Source organism: Mytilus californianus, unplaced genomic scaffold (genome assembly GCF_021869535.1).
Source record: "Mytilus californianus isolate M0D057914Y unplaced genomic scaffold, xbMytCali1.0.p SCAF_8, whole genome shotgun sequence".
Classification (NCBI taxonomy): Eukaryota; Metazoa; Mollusca; class Bivalvia; order Mytilida; family Mytilidae; genus Mytilus; species Mytilus californianus.
In genome coordinates, this window is record NW_026262734.1 from 13,059,619 (window position 1) to 13,076,946 (window position 17,328).

At 32.8% G+C, this 17,328-nt stretch overlaps 1 protein-coding gene across 1 annotated transcript; it reads left to right on the forward strand.

Annotated features, from left to right (window-relative positions):
* Window positions 1-1,874: 1,874 nt before the first annotated feature.
* On the forward strand, window positions 1,875-5,921 carry LOC127711172 (toll-like receptor 6). Its single transcript, XM_052217123.1, has one exon. The coding sequence runs from the start codon at window positions 1,907-1,909 to the stop codon at window positions 3,989-3,991; it is 2,085 nt and encodes a 694-aa protein (XP_052073083.1). The 5' UTR covers window positions 1,875-1,906; the 3' UTR covers window positions 3,992-5,921.
* Window positions 5,922-17,328: the final 11,407 nt, after the last annotated feature.

Consider the following 17,328-nt stretch of genomic DNA (forward strand, 5'->3'; position numbering starts at 1 on the left):
ATGAGGTGCTGACCAAGTGTTGTTACTTTGTAGCCGATCCATCATCCAAGATGGCCGCTAGCAGGGGACTTGATTAAACATAGGACCCTATGGACAATACATACAAATGTCTTCTTTAAGAGAACCACTGAATGGAATGAAACCAAACATGGCACAAATGTTCCTTATGAGGTGCTGACCAAGTGTTGTTACTTTGTAGCCTATCCATCATCCAAGATGGCCGCCAGCGCGGGACTTCGTTTAACATAGGACCCTATGGACAATACATACACATGTCTTCTTTTAGAGAACCACTAAATGGAATAAAACCAAACATAGCATGAATGTTCCTTATGAGGTGTTGACCAAGTGTTGTTACTTTGAAGCCGATCCATCATCCAAGATGGCTGCCAGCGGGGGACTTCGTTTAACATAGGACCCTATGAACAATACATACAAATGTCTTCTTTTAGAGAACATCTGAATGGAATGAAACCAAACATGGCATGAATGTTTCTTATGAGGTGCTAACCAAGTGATGTTACTTTGAAGCATATCCATCATCCAAGATGGCCGCCAGCAGGGGACTTCGTTTAACAAAGGACCCTACGGGAAATATATACAAATGTCTTCTTTTGAAGAACCACTAAATGGAATGAAACCAAACATGGCATGAATGTTCCTTATGAGATGCTGACCAAGTGTTGTTACTTTGAAGCCGATCCATCACCCAAGATGGCCGCCAGCGGGGGGACTTAATTTAACATAGGACCCTATGGACAATACATACGAATGTCTTCTCTTAGAGAACCATTGAATGGAATGAAACCAAATATGGCATGAATATTCCTTATGAGGTGCTGACCAAGTGTTTTTACTTTGTAGCATATCACTCAACCAAGATGGCTGCCAACAGGGAATTTAGTTTAACAAAGGACCCTATGGGAAATATATACAAATGTCTTCTTTTGAAGAACTACTGAATGGAATGAAACCAAACATGGCATGAATGTTCCTTATGAGGTGCTGATCAAGTGTTGTTACTTTGTAGCAAATCCATCAACCAAGATGGCTGCCAACGGGGGACTTAGTTTAACCAAGGACCCTATGGGAAATATACAAATGTCTTCTTCTAGAAAACAGCTTTATGGATTGAAACCAAACATGGCATGAATGTTTCTTTTGAAGATGGCTGCCAGCAGGGGGGAGTAAGTTTAACATAGGACCCTATGGGAAATACATACAAATGTTTTCTTCTAGAAAACCATTAAATAGAATGAAATCAAACATGGCATGAATGTTCCTAATGAGGTGATGACCAAGTTTTGATACTTTGTAGCCGAACCATCATCCAAGATTGCCGCCAGCAGGGGACTTAGTTTAACATAAGACCCTGTGGAAAATACATACAAATGCTTCTTCTAGAGGTGCACTGAATGGAATGAAACCAAACTTGGCATAAATGTTCCTTATGAGGTACTGATGAAGTGTTTCTACTTTGTTGCCGATTTATTGTTCAAGATGGCCACCAGAATTTTTTATTAAATTACAGGGCCAATATTTAACCAAATTTGGCTTCAATCAGTATTAGGGTATCTGTTATGGTTTTAACTTATATTTACATGATTTCCAAAACCAAAGTAGAATCAGGTGAGCGACACAGGCTCTAGTTTTAAAGTGTTGACGATTTAAAGTATTTTGATGAGAGAGGCAAACAATACGGCTGTAAGTTTGATAAATAGTCCTATTCCTACTCGGGTTCAGAGTTCGACAGTTATTGTTAATCTCTACTATTACTTCTACTACCCCTTGAATTGCGTTGCCTCTAAACTTTACGAGTCAAAACAATATTGGCAGACTTTAACATTAAACATAATGCAATATATTAGTTTCAGATTAAATTTTGGAGAAGGATAAATACACCAGCATGGAAAATACCATTTATGGAACGGTATCGTTGTTGTTGTTTCATTATGTCGTTGTACAAGGTTGTCCTCGAGCGTGTAGCTGCAACGAAACTATTGTAACATGCCGCAATGACGAAGAGCTGCGATACATACCAAAACTACCAGATGACGCTACAGGTCTAATATTTTCTGGAAATTATCTTCCATTCATTGAACGACATACAATGTCAAATTTGACAAGGTTAAAACTAACTGTTCTTGTTTTACGGTACAATCATATTCGAAATATCTCAAAAGATGCCCTTTCTGAGCTGAAATTTTTGGAAAAAATAGATCTGACCGGAAACAAAAACCTTACAATACACCAAGTAGCTGACACATTAAGGGGAATACACTCTGCGTATCTTCATACTGTTATAATAAATTCTTTTTATTGGCGCAAAGATCTGTCAATTATATACCAGGCCGTATCGGTACCTCAATTCAAAATAAAAACACTGATATCTGAAGGTAATACATTAAATATATTGAATTTTACTTCACTTAATCGCCATCTTCCAAAATTGGAACATTTAAGCGTGAAGTTCAATAGTATACAAATATTTATTACGGATCATGCTTTGTCTCTAAAAAGACTTTATTTAGATTACAACTACATCGAATTGAAAGAAAATATGTTCGGAACACCTAATGATTGTTTCTTTCCGAACCTTGAAATTTTACAAATGAAATCTAACTTTCTTATATATTTTGAAAATCGTTTCTCATGCCTTGACAATGTTCATACGCTCAAAATAGGTAGGAATCCGGTGAAGCGTATCCTCAACAACACCTTTTATAACTTGACTTCATTGAGGACATTAAGTATAAGTAATACTGGTGGTCGTTTATATAAGATTGAAAGCTTGGCATTCAGAAGTGATACTATACAAAGCTTAAATTTTTCTGCAAACTATTTTCCTTTCATTTCCGAAAGTGCGGAACGTTTTTACTTCAATCCGGATGAAATTTTGAATCATTTACCCAATTTAGAAGTTTTGGATTTAAGTGAGAACAAGTTCAATGTGACCAATAATGTACTGTTCAGAATGCTGATTCCTTTGAAAAATCTTCAACATTTAACTATAAGACATTGTGCATTGACCACAATACCGAAGAACCTGATTTTCAGACTTGAGAAATTAAGATACCTTGACCTGTCACAAAATCATATTAAGACGTGGAAAGGTAAAACAGTGTTCAAGAATGTGTCATCCATCGAAATTCTTAGACTGGATATGAACTACATCACTGTATTCAAAGAATCGTTATTTCCAGCAGTCTTTAGGAGGAATCTGAGAAGTATATATCTAGCTAACAATCCCTTTTCATGCACCTGCAAACTACTTTGGCTACGGAAGTGGATAGAGGACAAGTCAGAGATATTTAAGCAATACCCAGAGCATTATATATGTAGCACACCTATCGAGCTACATGGTTCATTGTTAAAAAGCTACTTTCCGTCTGACAGAGAATGTGAAAGTATAAATGAACTTCTGATAGCATTTACAGTGTTATCAACAATTGGCATTTTCGTGGTCATGCTTGCAAGTTTGGTCTATAAAGGTCGATGGCACATACGTCATGCAATATACCTCTTTCATATACGACAAAAAGGCTACGAAGGCATGGATGATGTGTCAAATTTCTTATATTCGGGATTTGTCGTTTATTGCGATGAAGACAGAGAATGGGTAAAGGACAAATTTATCAAAATGGTCGAAATAAACGACCGGAAACTGTGTATTCATCATCGCGATTTTGTTGGAGGAAAATTAATCATCGACAATATCGCAAACGGAATTGCCCGAAGTAAAAAGGTTATACTTATTCTGTCACGAGCAATGATAAAAAGTGATTGGTGTTTATTTGAAATGCGTCTTGCCCATAAAAAGTTTATAAAGCGTGCAGACTCACTTTTAATTATAATGTTAGAGACCGTGTCACCTGATGATATGCCAAAGTCTTTGCATACTCTTTTAACAATATCAACATATATACGATGGTCAAGCGATTTGGTAGCAGAGGAGGAGTTTTGGAAGAAAGTTCGGAGAGCAATTAAATAATTTTTCTTTGTTAAGTCTTTCCACCTATTGATGAAAGACCTTTCGATAAAAAAACTGTTCGGAATAAAAAAAAACATCACTTTTAGTTTTTGTTTCGATAGAAATCGATAAGATATTTGATATAATGTGATATCGACAGCTATTACGCTTTTGAATTTATCATCCTTTCCTCCACTTTTTGTAAGAATTATCTCACCAAACACTGTTGACATGTTATTGTAACTCTTTCAACAAACTTAATTTTCAATTGTACGTTACAGCCTTAGGGTGCATCGGTAAATTTTACCAAAGCGATACGGTGACATATTAAGATGGTGTTATTTCCCCAAAGTTATTTCATATGTGACTACTACGGTTCTTGAATTGTTAAAAATTCCCTATAAAACGTGTATGGTGTATGGTGATATTATATAGGAATGGTGCATGATGTATGTGATGTCAAGAACGGTGTATGGTGATATTAGGAATGGTGCATGATGTATGTGATATTAAGAATGGTGTATGGTGATTAAAGGAATGGTGCATGATGTATGTGATATAAAGAATGGTGTATGGTGATAATAGGAATGGTGCATGCGGTTTGTGATATTAGGAATGGTGCATGATGTATGTGATATTAAGAACGGTGCATGATGTATGTGGTATTAGGAATAGTGTATGGTGATATTAGGAATGGTGCATGATGGATGTGATATTAAGAATGGTGTATGGTGATAATAGGAATGGTGCATGATGTATGTGATATAAGGAACGGTGTATGGTGATAATAGGAATGGTGTATGATGTATGTGATATTAGGAATAGTGTATGGTGATAATAAGAATAGCGCATGATGTATGTGATATTGAAAATGATGTATGGTGATAATAGGAATGGTGCATGATGTATGAGATATTAAGAAGGGTGTATGGTGATAATAAAAATGGTGCATGATGTATGTGATATAAGGAATGGTGTATGGTGATAATAGGAATGGTGTATGGTGATATTAGCTATATATATATAGGAATGGTGTATGGTGATATTAGGAATGGTGTATGATATATGGTGATATTAAGCACCATGGAGGTTACTTTTGCTAAACGTGTTAATGCAAATATAAATAAGAAGATGTCGTATGAGTGTCAATAAGACAACTCTCCATCCAAGTCACAATGTATAAAGAGTTAACAATTACAGGTCAAAGTACGGCCTTCAACACAAAGCCTTGGCTCACATCGAGCAGCAAGCTATAAAGGGCCCCAAAATGACTAGTGTAAAACAATTCAAACACCCAGGAAAGTCTGATTTCATATGCGTACCGTCATTATTTTACTCTCAACTGATGAAATAAGACACTTCATGATGGTGCCTGTGGAATTTTTATAGTTATGTAATGATAATAGTTTAGACATAGCATAACACCAAAATCATTTGCTCATTGATAATAAAATACAAAAAATGTTTGAATTTTAGCTGTAATGTCATGTTTTTGAGCGCTAACATCCTGGTTTTATAACATCTCTCATTTAATGGATCCTTTAGGTAAAATTTATATATCTTCATACGTGTAAAAACCTGGTCTGATTCTTTCAAAAGTATCCTATCATACATTGACATACTAATGTATAGAGGAAAGAATTAAAAAAAGATAACATCAAAGTCATTGTAGTTTTACAGCTCCTAACAATCGACAACATATTTTAAAATAAGATGAAGTGCTATTAATCAAATATATCAATTTAATAGTTGGCGAGGAGAATGACTTCCTTCATAATTTCCTAAGTCTGTTTTTCAGTGAAAACTACTATCTGTCCGACCAACAAGAAGATTTGTAAAATTTTCCACTAAAAAAAAGGAGTGTATTTATGTGTTTCGATATTTTATAAAAAGAAAAAAATTACAGGTTTTGGCAATTTGCTTGCTTTGTTAATTAAACTGAACAAACATGCGTTACATTCTTGTATTCTTCTTCAATAAGAGGATCTTTAGGTTTGAAATTACAGTTACAATTGAACCACTACAACTGTTATTACAGGAGGTCAGGAGATCGCTTATAATGTATCGCAAGACTTGCTCACTTACTTTATTGTAAAGGTAGATCTAAGTTATGTTATTAGATTTAGTCTTTAATGATAACGTAAAAAGATAGTAGACGTTATCAAAAGGAAATTCATATTATACTTACATTAAGACGTACATATGACTTCATCTTTGACGAACGTTTTTATTAATTGAGAACATTTTATGTGTCTGTGTATTTGTGCTGACTAGGACGATAATTGAATTAAAATAACAGCAGAAGAGGTTAGATTCTTAGCACAAGGTTTTATGGATGTGTAAAATGTTTTTTTCTAACAATGATCTGATTGTAAATATATTACGCGAAGTTCATAATTTTAAACTTCTTAAAATACACAATTAAAAAATATAGATCATGGTATCTGTTTTCAAGGAACAGGTTGTCGAAAGTTCTCTTATTTTGTTTGTTTTATACACAAAGCAAGAAAAATGTACTTCGAATAAGATGTCCGAGTTGCCTGAGAACAGCAGAAATTGGTTTATATATATCACAGAACAAAAAAACTATTCGTAATAAAAGGTAATAATACATTTGAGACGAAAAATTAGGATTTAAGTAAATCAGTTTTCAAAGAATTGTATTAAATATGGATATTGCAGTGTGAACAAAGATTAGCATTTTGATTCCTACCCTACCTTTTTTTTTTGGTTAATAATATTTTGTGTTACCTTATATTCTACTGCCGTTCACAATCATCGCAAATGACATCAAATGTATGATTGTCAGAGAACTTACATTGTACAGAACAACTGTACAATGCGTTTTCGTTTTGCTCTATTTTTCATCTTTCTTTACGAAGGAAGGACAGGGAATGACATCGATTTTTTTGTTAAAAAAAATTGTACAAAAAGGATTTTCTTTTTTTCTATCGTATTGTTTAGTTTTTGTATTTTTCCAATATGCCAATGCAACCATAATTGCAATGACATAGATCCAACTTTCATAGGTATTGTTTTGATGAAATGCATCTAACATATCCTTATAAGATTTGTCATGCCTGTTTGATCCAATTAAGCTGCATATAGCTTTGGTTTCTATTCCTAGCATGTTATCTTTTTCAAAATCGCATCAAATACATAGTTTACGGTTCTAAAAGCCTATGTGGGAACAATCAGTCAATGATATCAACCATTTTCTGGAGATCTATTCAATGTCAAAATAAATGTTTAATTAAGTCTTCAGCAAGCGGTGAGTACTCTTGACCACTAATTTGAGCAACAGTATGTCAGATTATACTCGTTGCAGTATGTATCAATGTTCCATTCAGTCGTCTAAATTAATCTAAGATGAGATCTTTGTCATTCGTATTAGGTTCTCAAACTGTATCTGTTTGTCTTCACACCTCCTTGTACATGTACTATTCCATATCTTTAAGCAGACTTTTGTTTGCATCATCTATCTGTATTTAGTGTTCCGTGCTAACTGTGTGTTTTCCAAATTCAGATCGTCCGGCGTATATTTATTGTCCTTTTTAAAAGGTTTTTTCTTCTTTGTTTTGCTTTCTAATTAATTGATATTACATTGTTCCTGTCAGTTGTTAAATTATGAATACCCCAATGTGCATCTGCTTCAATCGGTAGGTTGAAGCTCAATTTGGCAGTCAAATTAACCGTTATGGAATATCTGTTTTATAGTTCGTTTCTGTGTGTGTTACATTTTAATGATGTGTTTCTGTTGTGTCGTAGTTCTGCTCTTATATTTAATGTGTTTCCCTCAGTTTTAGTTTGTAACCCGGATTTGTTTTTTCTTAATCGATTTATGAATTTCGAACAGCGGTATACTACTGTTGCCTTTATTCATAGATGACGACGGATAGTTTCCAATTGTTGTACCCACAATACTGTCCTCTTTTCCTCGAATCTAACCTACCGAATTAGACCTATCACCGGTTGTGAACTTACATTAGCAACACGACGGGTGCCACAAGTAGAGCAGGATCTGCTCCCCTTTCGGAGCAAATGAGATCACCACGGTTTTTAGTGGGGTTCGTGTTGCTTAGTCCTTAGAATCAATCGCAAAGAGGCAGTAATGGATATACAGAAAACACACTATTGTGTAACATGACAAAAACACACTTGATACTTTCCATGATATTTTTTTTCGAAAGAGTTTCTAATAAGAAGACTTCTTTTTTTCCAAATACGATTACTTAATCTTGTTAAATAGTTATATTCAAGATGAATCATTAATTTTCATAAGCAATTCAAAATTTTGAAAGCCAAAATAGGGCAAAATGTTCCTTATGACTAGCTGTGATGGATTCCTTCTGAAGACAAAATCACGTCAATATGTCAGTTAATAAAGGTCGAAAATGGTAGCAATCCAAGTATAATAATTCAAAATGGATAATGTAATATCAACAATTATGAAAAGAAGGGTAAAGCAATTCAGTAAATATAAAATACTTTTTAAAGTAACTTTAAAGACTCAATTACATTACATTACAAATGCCATTTCTAATATATTACAATTGATCAAATTATCTACGCAAATCAATTTGTACTTTAATTTTCTACTTATTATCAATCTTCTGTTAATCAACATATCAGTTTATAATAGCACAATCGGGAATTATAAACAAACATTCACACCGACAGTTACTAATATCTACGTTATTTTGTCTCTGGTGGATAGTTATCTAATTGGCAGTTATACATGTACCACATCTGCTTCTTTTATAATGCAAATACTAATCAATGTTATATGTTCAATTCGTGACTTCATGACATTCAAGTTAGTAATCTCTCTTGATCAATTTTATAAAGATTTCTACTATTTGTTTTGTGTAGTAAAATAAAATGTAAATATTGACTCATTGTTTAATTGTATGTCCTCTCGTTTGAAACCCTCCCTTAACAAGAACGAGGAAAATCTATCATCTCAAACTGAAAAAAAACCCAATGGATCAGTAATGGAGAACCCCGCCAAGACACAATGTTCTGTAATATGACGAGAAAACACCTGACCTATTCCACGACATTGTTTCCAACAGGATATCTAAGAAGACTACATCTAGATAAGTAGGTATATTCAAGATAAATCATTGATCTTCGAAAGACAATTCAAATTTGTGCATTCTAAAAGCGGCAAGATGTGCCTTAGGACTAGCTGTACCATCTGATGACTGAATCGAAAGAAAGTTACTATCATATATAGAGTCACCATGCAGTGTCATAAACCATTTGAAAATATATTTCAGTTAATTAAGGCATAAAATGACGACAAACCAGGTAAAAAAAATCACAAAGGGTTATGTAATAACAATTATGAAAAGAAATGTAAGGTAATTAAGGAATATTCAAATACATTTCAATATGGTTTGAAAGACACAATTACATACTGTTATAACTATTTGAGTATTGACATTTACATCATTGTTTCAAATCACGCATGCCACGCTGATGTTGCTTTTTCCCCCAAATTGATCAAATTATCTATGCAAATCAATTTTTACTTTAATTTCTGATTTTTCAAATTTTCTGTAAAACATCAACATATCAGTATAAAATATAATAGCACAGTCGGGAACCATATGCAAACAATGTAAACACTCCTCAATGCTATGTTCACCTTTATACGATTCGTGACATCATGACATTCAAGGAAGTAATTTATCATGATCAAGTTTATATGGACTTGCCTAGTTTAATGTAGTACAGCAAAGCAATGCAAATGATGACATAATTATTTAATTTTATTTCCTCTCGTTTGGAAGAAAACCTAAACAAACACATCCCCTTAACAACGACGAGGGACACAACACAACACGCAGTACTAAGACGTCAACAACAACGACAGAAAATGTTATGGAAATATGCTTCAATTTACATTAGAATAAGACATATTCTTTTCATATCTTATTGTACAATAGCATTTAGTCTTATTGCAATTCATACTCGTTATCATTGTTTGCATTCTTTTCCTATATATATTTTGGTTGAATGCTCTCTAATGTACTTTTTGTTAGTCCGCTAAAAGGATATTAAAAGGAAGTGAGTGGGTAGGCTAAAACCTAGTTACCTCATCAGTGGCTGTTTTATAATATCAGTATGTGCTGATAAAATATCTTTGATATTTACTGTTCTATTCATCCACCACGTACTCTTTTATACTCGGTACGATTATAGCTTGACATATTCACATATTGTATAGACACGTGTCTAAAGGAGTGGCAAAAGATACAAAAGGGACATTCAAACTTATAAGACGAAAATTAATGGACGATGCCAAAGACCAAAAGACAAAAACCTGGACTGAGCAAGACGAACCCCACCACAAACGGGGGTGATCTCAAGTGCTCCGGAAGGGTGAGCAGATCCTGTTCCATATGTGGCACCCGTCGTGTTTCTCATGTAAGTACAAACCCTTTCGGTATGTCACATTCAGGGCAAAGGAGGACGAGGTTGTGGTTACGACTATTGGATCCTATCTGTCGTCATCTGTGAAACAAATATTTCATAACGGTCAACAAACTCGTGATGGCGTCCGTTAAATGTTCGAAGGAATGATTTCAACTTCACCTCTCGGAACTTGGTTCAATAACTTAATTGTGAGCATCAACTCTAAGGAAATCATGATAGGAAACGCAAGCCCTGGAATATTGTATCAACTGGGAGTAATATATTTCATGTATATACTCCATATGCAGGAATAAATATGGAAAATTAAAACACGGAAAGAGTTATTATGATTTGGTTGAATCGTGTACTCTATTTTATCAAATATAAAGGGATTCATTGAAAAAGATTCATTTGAAATGTATTTTCGTGTAAGTGGGTTATTATCTGTTTCCATCATCTACTTTTATTTATATAATTCATGTGCTTAATTTTAATTAAAACTTTTAAAGCACCTCCAAGGCCAACATAAATTTTGAAATGTTATAAGGGGTTATTATAGTACGATAAAACATTGAAATCAACTACGGACATAGGTAGACATATAAAGCCTGGATGGACATACACTAATGCTTTAATAAGGTATGTAAAACATTATGTATTTCTTGTACAACGCAATAAACAATTAAAATACGATACTTGGTTTTCCATTCTAAAGATAGGTTTACTATAAATAAAGGCAACAGTAGTATACCGGAGTTCAAAAGTCGTAAATCGATTGAGGGAAATCAAATCCGGGTTACAAACTAAAACCGAGGGAAACACATCAACTATAAGAGGAAAACAAAGGAACAACAGTAACACTGAAGTGCAACAAAAACAAACGCCAACATACATAGAAACGAACTTTTTGATAACAACTGCCATATTCCTGACTTGGTACAGGACATTTTAAGAAAAAAATGGTGGGTTGAACCTGGAATAAGGCGTAATTTGAGTCTAAATTATTTCCCCTGGTTGGCATGTTGGAGGTGTAACTGGATTATTTTTCTTCTTTTTTACTTATTAAATTGAAACATGTGGTACAAGCAAATCCGAGAAGATGCTTACTAGATCGTATTGATAAGTTACAATTGGTTTCTATCGGTCAGTATAATAATATGATGTTTTAAAGGATTTTTTGCACATTGACCCCAAGATGGCGACAAAATCGAAATAACTCTAGCTCAAATATTGTCAATCAAAAACGATCTATTACGCAGTTCTTTTCATTAAATCAAGTTTTACTGCTATCGTATTACACTTAGTTTTACATAAACAGGATTAGATACTCCTTGCTGATACTCTAAGTAGACATCAAGCTTTTCTGTTGAATATATATATTTTGTTCAAAATAATCTGCATTAGTTAGCATAACCTTTGCAAATTAAATTCATTTTTCATTTAAAGATGATCAAAAAGAATGCGAGAAACGTCGATTCGTCATACTGACTTGCTCTTTCAAGTGATTCTGACATCATGGTTAATAAAATAAGACCAGCGTTTTGTTCGTCATAAAGTTTGTTTTACATTTGACCAAGCGTCGTTCTATATGCCTGTCTAACATTTTTTATCCATTCAATTATCCCGTCCTCTTTTCCTCGAATGTAACAATACCAAATTTGTACTTACATGAGCAACACAACGCTTGCCACATATGTAGCAGGATTTGCTTAACTTTCCGGAGCACCTGAGATAGTCCCGAATTTTAAATTGGTTTCTATTTGTCAGTCTTTAGTTTTCTATGTTATGTTTTGTAGATTGTTTAACTTTTACTCGTTTTTTGTTGTTTTGTTTTTGACATGGCGTTGCCAGTTGTTTTACTTTGATTTATGAGTTTGAATATCCATTTGATATCTTACGTTCAACCTTTTCATTAAATAGAAAGACAAAATAGTTAGAAATTTACAAAATGGGGAAATCGAAGGCAATTCCTGCGTTACTTAAAATTTTCTTACGCTAGGAAGTGTTTGCAATGATGAAGCGCCAATATGTTATCTCGCCTACAAGCTGAACAACAGTTACAGTAGCAACAGCTTTTCAAACAATTCATGTTTTCCAATAATTAAACAACAAATATTTCCAAATCATTCCATACCAGGTGTCAAAAGCGTAACAGGCGGAGGAGGGAGGGTAGTAATATAGTAGGTTTGGATAATAATAATGATGATGTTGTTTATAGTCACGGAGACGTAGCTCATGAAGTAAACTGTTTGCACGGCAAGACGTACTTGCCATCTCGAAAAAAATAACATGAAGGTTCATTGCAAATTTTACCATTACTTTTGAAATTGCTGATCACCTCGTACTGGATAATTCTGAACATTTACATTCTTTATTTGTGAGAACTAATGTTTTCCTATGTTAGAAAGAAGCTTGCATGTAAAATGTTATCAACACAAAATCATGTAAATTGTATTTTTGTAAACAACACATATAATGTCATGTGTTTCTGTTAACACATTAATCGCCGGAACTGTTAACAGAAACACATGACATTATAAATCAAAAGAAAATTCATTGAATAATCAGCAGCACATTATGCTGATGAAACACTTAAACAAATATTGAATCGAAATTAAATAATTTCCAAGTTGTTTTGTTAAGTATTGTCATAATTACATAATCCACATTGTTTGCAATATCATAAATATTAGTAACTGAACCGTTTACAACAAAATAACATGTATGGATAACGAAAGGAATTTAAATAAAAATATATTAAATATAGAAAAAAACATATTTTAAAAATAGAATTGTGCTAAATATCATATGATAATAACAATGAAAAATGACAACACTATACATATTTGAATTAAAAAATATTAAGTAAACTTTATATAGTATATTTGATTTCAAGACTATTATTTCAATATTCAATATCTATAAGGCAACAAAAATGAATTTTGATCCAACTTATCTAACTTGTTTCTATCTGTCTTTGACTTATGGGTTTTATTTCCCCCTTTGGTATGTGCTTCCTTAATTGTTGTAACAGATAGAAACATGCCAATGAATTATAATTAATATGTAAAAAAAAAAACATTCAGTGGAATTTACAAATGTACATTGATTCTTATCCAGTTTGATATTATATACAATCTGTTCTATCATTATCAACACCTTGTCATACTTTGATCTTGCCTTCAATTCCTGCGAATATTATTTTATTTGGTATAGTTTGTAATGGTTTTGCTTGTACTTTCATGACTTTCTTTTTTAAATACATATGTTTGACATTTGCATGTTTAATGAAAAAAACACAAATATTTCATTTTCAATACTTTTCCAAAAAAATACCAGTTAAGATATATTTTCACTCGAGTTTTCGTAGAGTGTTCCTTAATCTATAGGCCTTTCAGAAAGTCCCTCAGATAAAGACTAAATGCGATAAAAAATATTGTGAAATCATACAACTATTCGAAACAAAAAGCTGTAGACATGTGTTTTAATGCTGTAGATCCAATTTCCCCCTTTTTGTCATTAAATTACGTCGCATTGTATTGTTAATACGTATTATTGTTATATATGTATATACAAATGTATTTATAAATAACATTTTCTAAAGATTGTAAGGAGTAAACATTTAGATAGAACAATGAATAAAGTCTTTCTGTAACTCTTTTGTTACGTTATATTATGTAAACGTTTTAAATTCATACAAGGTAATGTTGATGATGAACATAGGTAAATTTGGAGGATTGCAGCATCCTCCTGTTACAAAACTGTGTGTGTCTTACAAACGTTTTGATAAGTTCTAATGACACGAGTTAATAAAAGGTAACAATTTTGCGGAGAGTTTTTTTTTTACATTCTTACTAAAACCACCCGGGGATTTAAAACTTTTCTATATTTTTTATGGTAAAACACGAGTTGGAAAGGCGTCAACAACAGTTTTCGTTCCAAGTCTTGCAATTCGGCATTATGAATGTGTTGTAAGATTGATTATGACGTAACGTCAAATTTCCGTTGACCTTTGACAACTTTGGATCCAAGCTGTAGCACTCAAAGGTGGTGTTTTTTCTCCAATAGACCAGATTGGTTAAACGGCACAGATAAGAAGGTTAAAGTCCTGTCATTTAACATATGTGTTTTTAAAACAAAATACACGTGTCTCTGGGACAACCTTTATCTGGCATGTATTTTTACCAAAGTTAGTAAAGCCATTTACATCAAACTATGTCCATCAGAAGAAAAAAAAATGCCTTAACATTATTACATGCTATTGTTTTGAAAACTTACAATAAGATCGTTGAGTCAAAAAAGATACACTCGTCTTCTATATTATAACATTTTATTTAGAAAATACTGTAAATTGCCAGATTAAATATTTCCAGCGTCTTAAAACCGTTTCATAAGCGTTGAGCATGATTATGTATATATATATATATATATATATATATATAACTATGTTGAGTTCAAATATAAATGCCCACTACAATCTTGCGCTATAATGTAAAATCAAAGTACTAAAGTACTGAACATTGGATGACCGCAAGTTCTGGTGCTTGTATCAGAAAAAAAATCACATCTCTATACCTGAAAGTTACACAGATATATTTTTTTCTGAGACAAGTTCTTGTGTGGATGATGAATAAATGATAGGGAATTCAATATCATTCTATTCTACTATTCTAATGATAGTGCAGGGCAAGTACATGGTGGACACTCTTCTGTAATAATTCGTTTTTCTAATAGATTTGATTTGAGTAGCATTCATATTTTCCCGCGTTTGTTGCAAAACGTTCTTGAGATATTCTCCCGCATGCGTCACACAAAGGAGTAGGAGCATTAAGGCCCGGTCTTGGCCCAAGAAAGTAAATTTTTAAGAACTATTCCAAATTTGCACATAATGTTTGGAAATACATAAATACAAAAAATATAATTGAATTATACAAAATTTTTGATGTTATGACGTCACAATTACGTCATAAAATGCACCCATTTAAATAAAACATAGAAAACTGCTAGGTTTATGCAGTTTTCAATCATTATTTCCTTTAAGGAAACATCGTGCGCAGACAAGAAACAACAAAATAATTTAAGAGAAGCTTTATCATAACTATTGAAATATTCTAACCAAATATAAAGTTGTTTCTAGGGTGCGCACATACTTTTCCAATCGTATATATACCTAAGGGTTGACGTTAAACAAGGAAAATCAAGACATTTTACAAAATATACACATTTCGTCATAATTTGCTACTGTACCATGGTAACTCGATAAATATGAAATTTGTTTTCATTTTCTGAACACCTTTTATTTTAGTGTAGTTTGAACAAAGTTAAGAATATGTCTGGTAACTTTTTATTTTGTCCTAATATTTGGGCCAAATTAGGGCCTTATTGCCCCTACTCCAAAGTTTTCGGTATTCTTGATTTGTTATTGATATATATATTTATATATCACGACAAAACATTTTCATATCATTTATCTATGTTCTTAAAAATTATGTTCATGAATATTTATTGATGAAATTAATATATAACAAGTGATAAGGAATGTTAATTTGCACCCGATAATATCCGCATAATTATACGAAATACGTTCGGTTATCAGTCAAAAACGCAAGTCACGTGGGTAGAAATGTCTGTGGCAACATAACACCGGGATGCCCTCACAGTCATCCGCTGTAAAAATGACTTCAAAATTGTTTTTCTTGAGTAAGATCGACTGTATAACAATAGCCTTTACAAAAAAAAATATCATAGTAGAAAAATGTTCAATTGTAAAAGTCAATTAAAATCAAAGACGTTTAGTCAGGGTAAAGTGATATCTGAAACGATCAAAAGAAAAAAAAATAAAACCACTGACACTGAAGGGAGCTTGCAGAAAAATTTGGCAATTTGCTGCATTCTACCGAACTTTGAAACAGTGGTACCCACACCTCCTATTATTCGGATGCGTTATTACACAAACATGAATTACTCTTTAATCAAAAACCTGTGTTTGTGTGTGTGTGGGTGGGTGGTTTTCTTTGTTGTTGATGTTCATGTCCCTTAATCGTCAATTATGTTTGCTTTAATATTGTATTTCACCCAAAAACCAATAATAGACTTTAAATATAACATCCACTCTATGTACATGTACTTAAAAGAAAAGCCAAAATCTGTCAACTAAATATAGATTATATATGATAATCAACAAGAAATTGTAAGTGAACCATTTCATCACGTTATTTTCGAATTAAAAACTGTTGTTTTATTTATGTCATTATTTATGATGCAGCGTATTTACCTTTCATGTACACGGACTGCCCTTCAGGTATTCTATCGCTTCCTTTATTACACTGCAAATTCAATGTAAAATACTTCTAAACAGATACTTTCTCCTTATGACGAAAGTTTGTAAATTATATAAATTTTATATTTATATACCACAGCTTATCATTGAAAATGACACATAACTTTTAAATGACAATGTAAAAATCTATAAATCACAGTTTTGTAAATTTAGGCAACAGGTATTTTAAAACGAACTTCAAATCTCATAAATCAACGAAGGAAACAAATCAATGTAACGAGAGAAAAAAAAGGAAATACATAAACTCCAATAGGAGCGTGACCATGATAACGTAGAGTCAATAAAGTCATCCTCTGTTAAATATTATAACATCTTGTATTTAGAGGACTTTTTTGGTTATATAGTTCTTCAAATGTGTCGGTTAGAACACATCCTAGGCTTTTAAATATTCGGCTTTGGGCTTTCCTGGTGAAGGTTAATCTAGAAAAGCGTTTTGGGCACATGGAATTTATAAATTGTTGTTTTCATATAATATCGGGTCACACTTTAAATTGCAAGATTAAATCTTTGCGGTGTCACTTTCAGCATAATACAATTAAGATATTATGATAACATTGTAAACATGTGCCAAATTTGAGACATTTATAATCGTGTA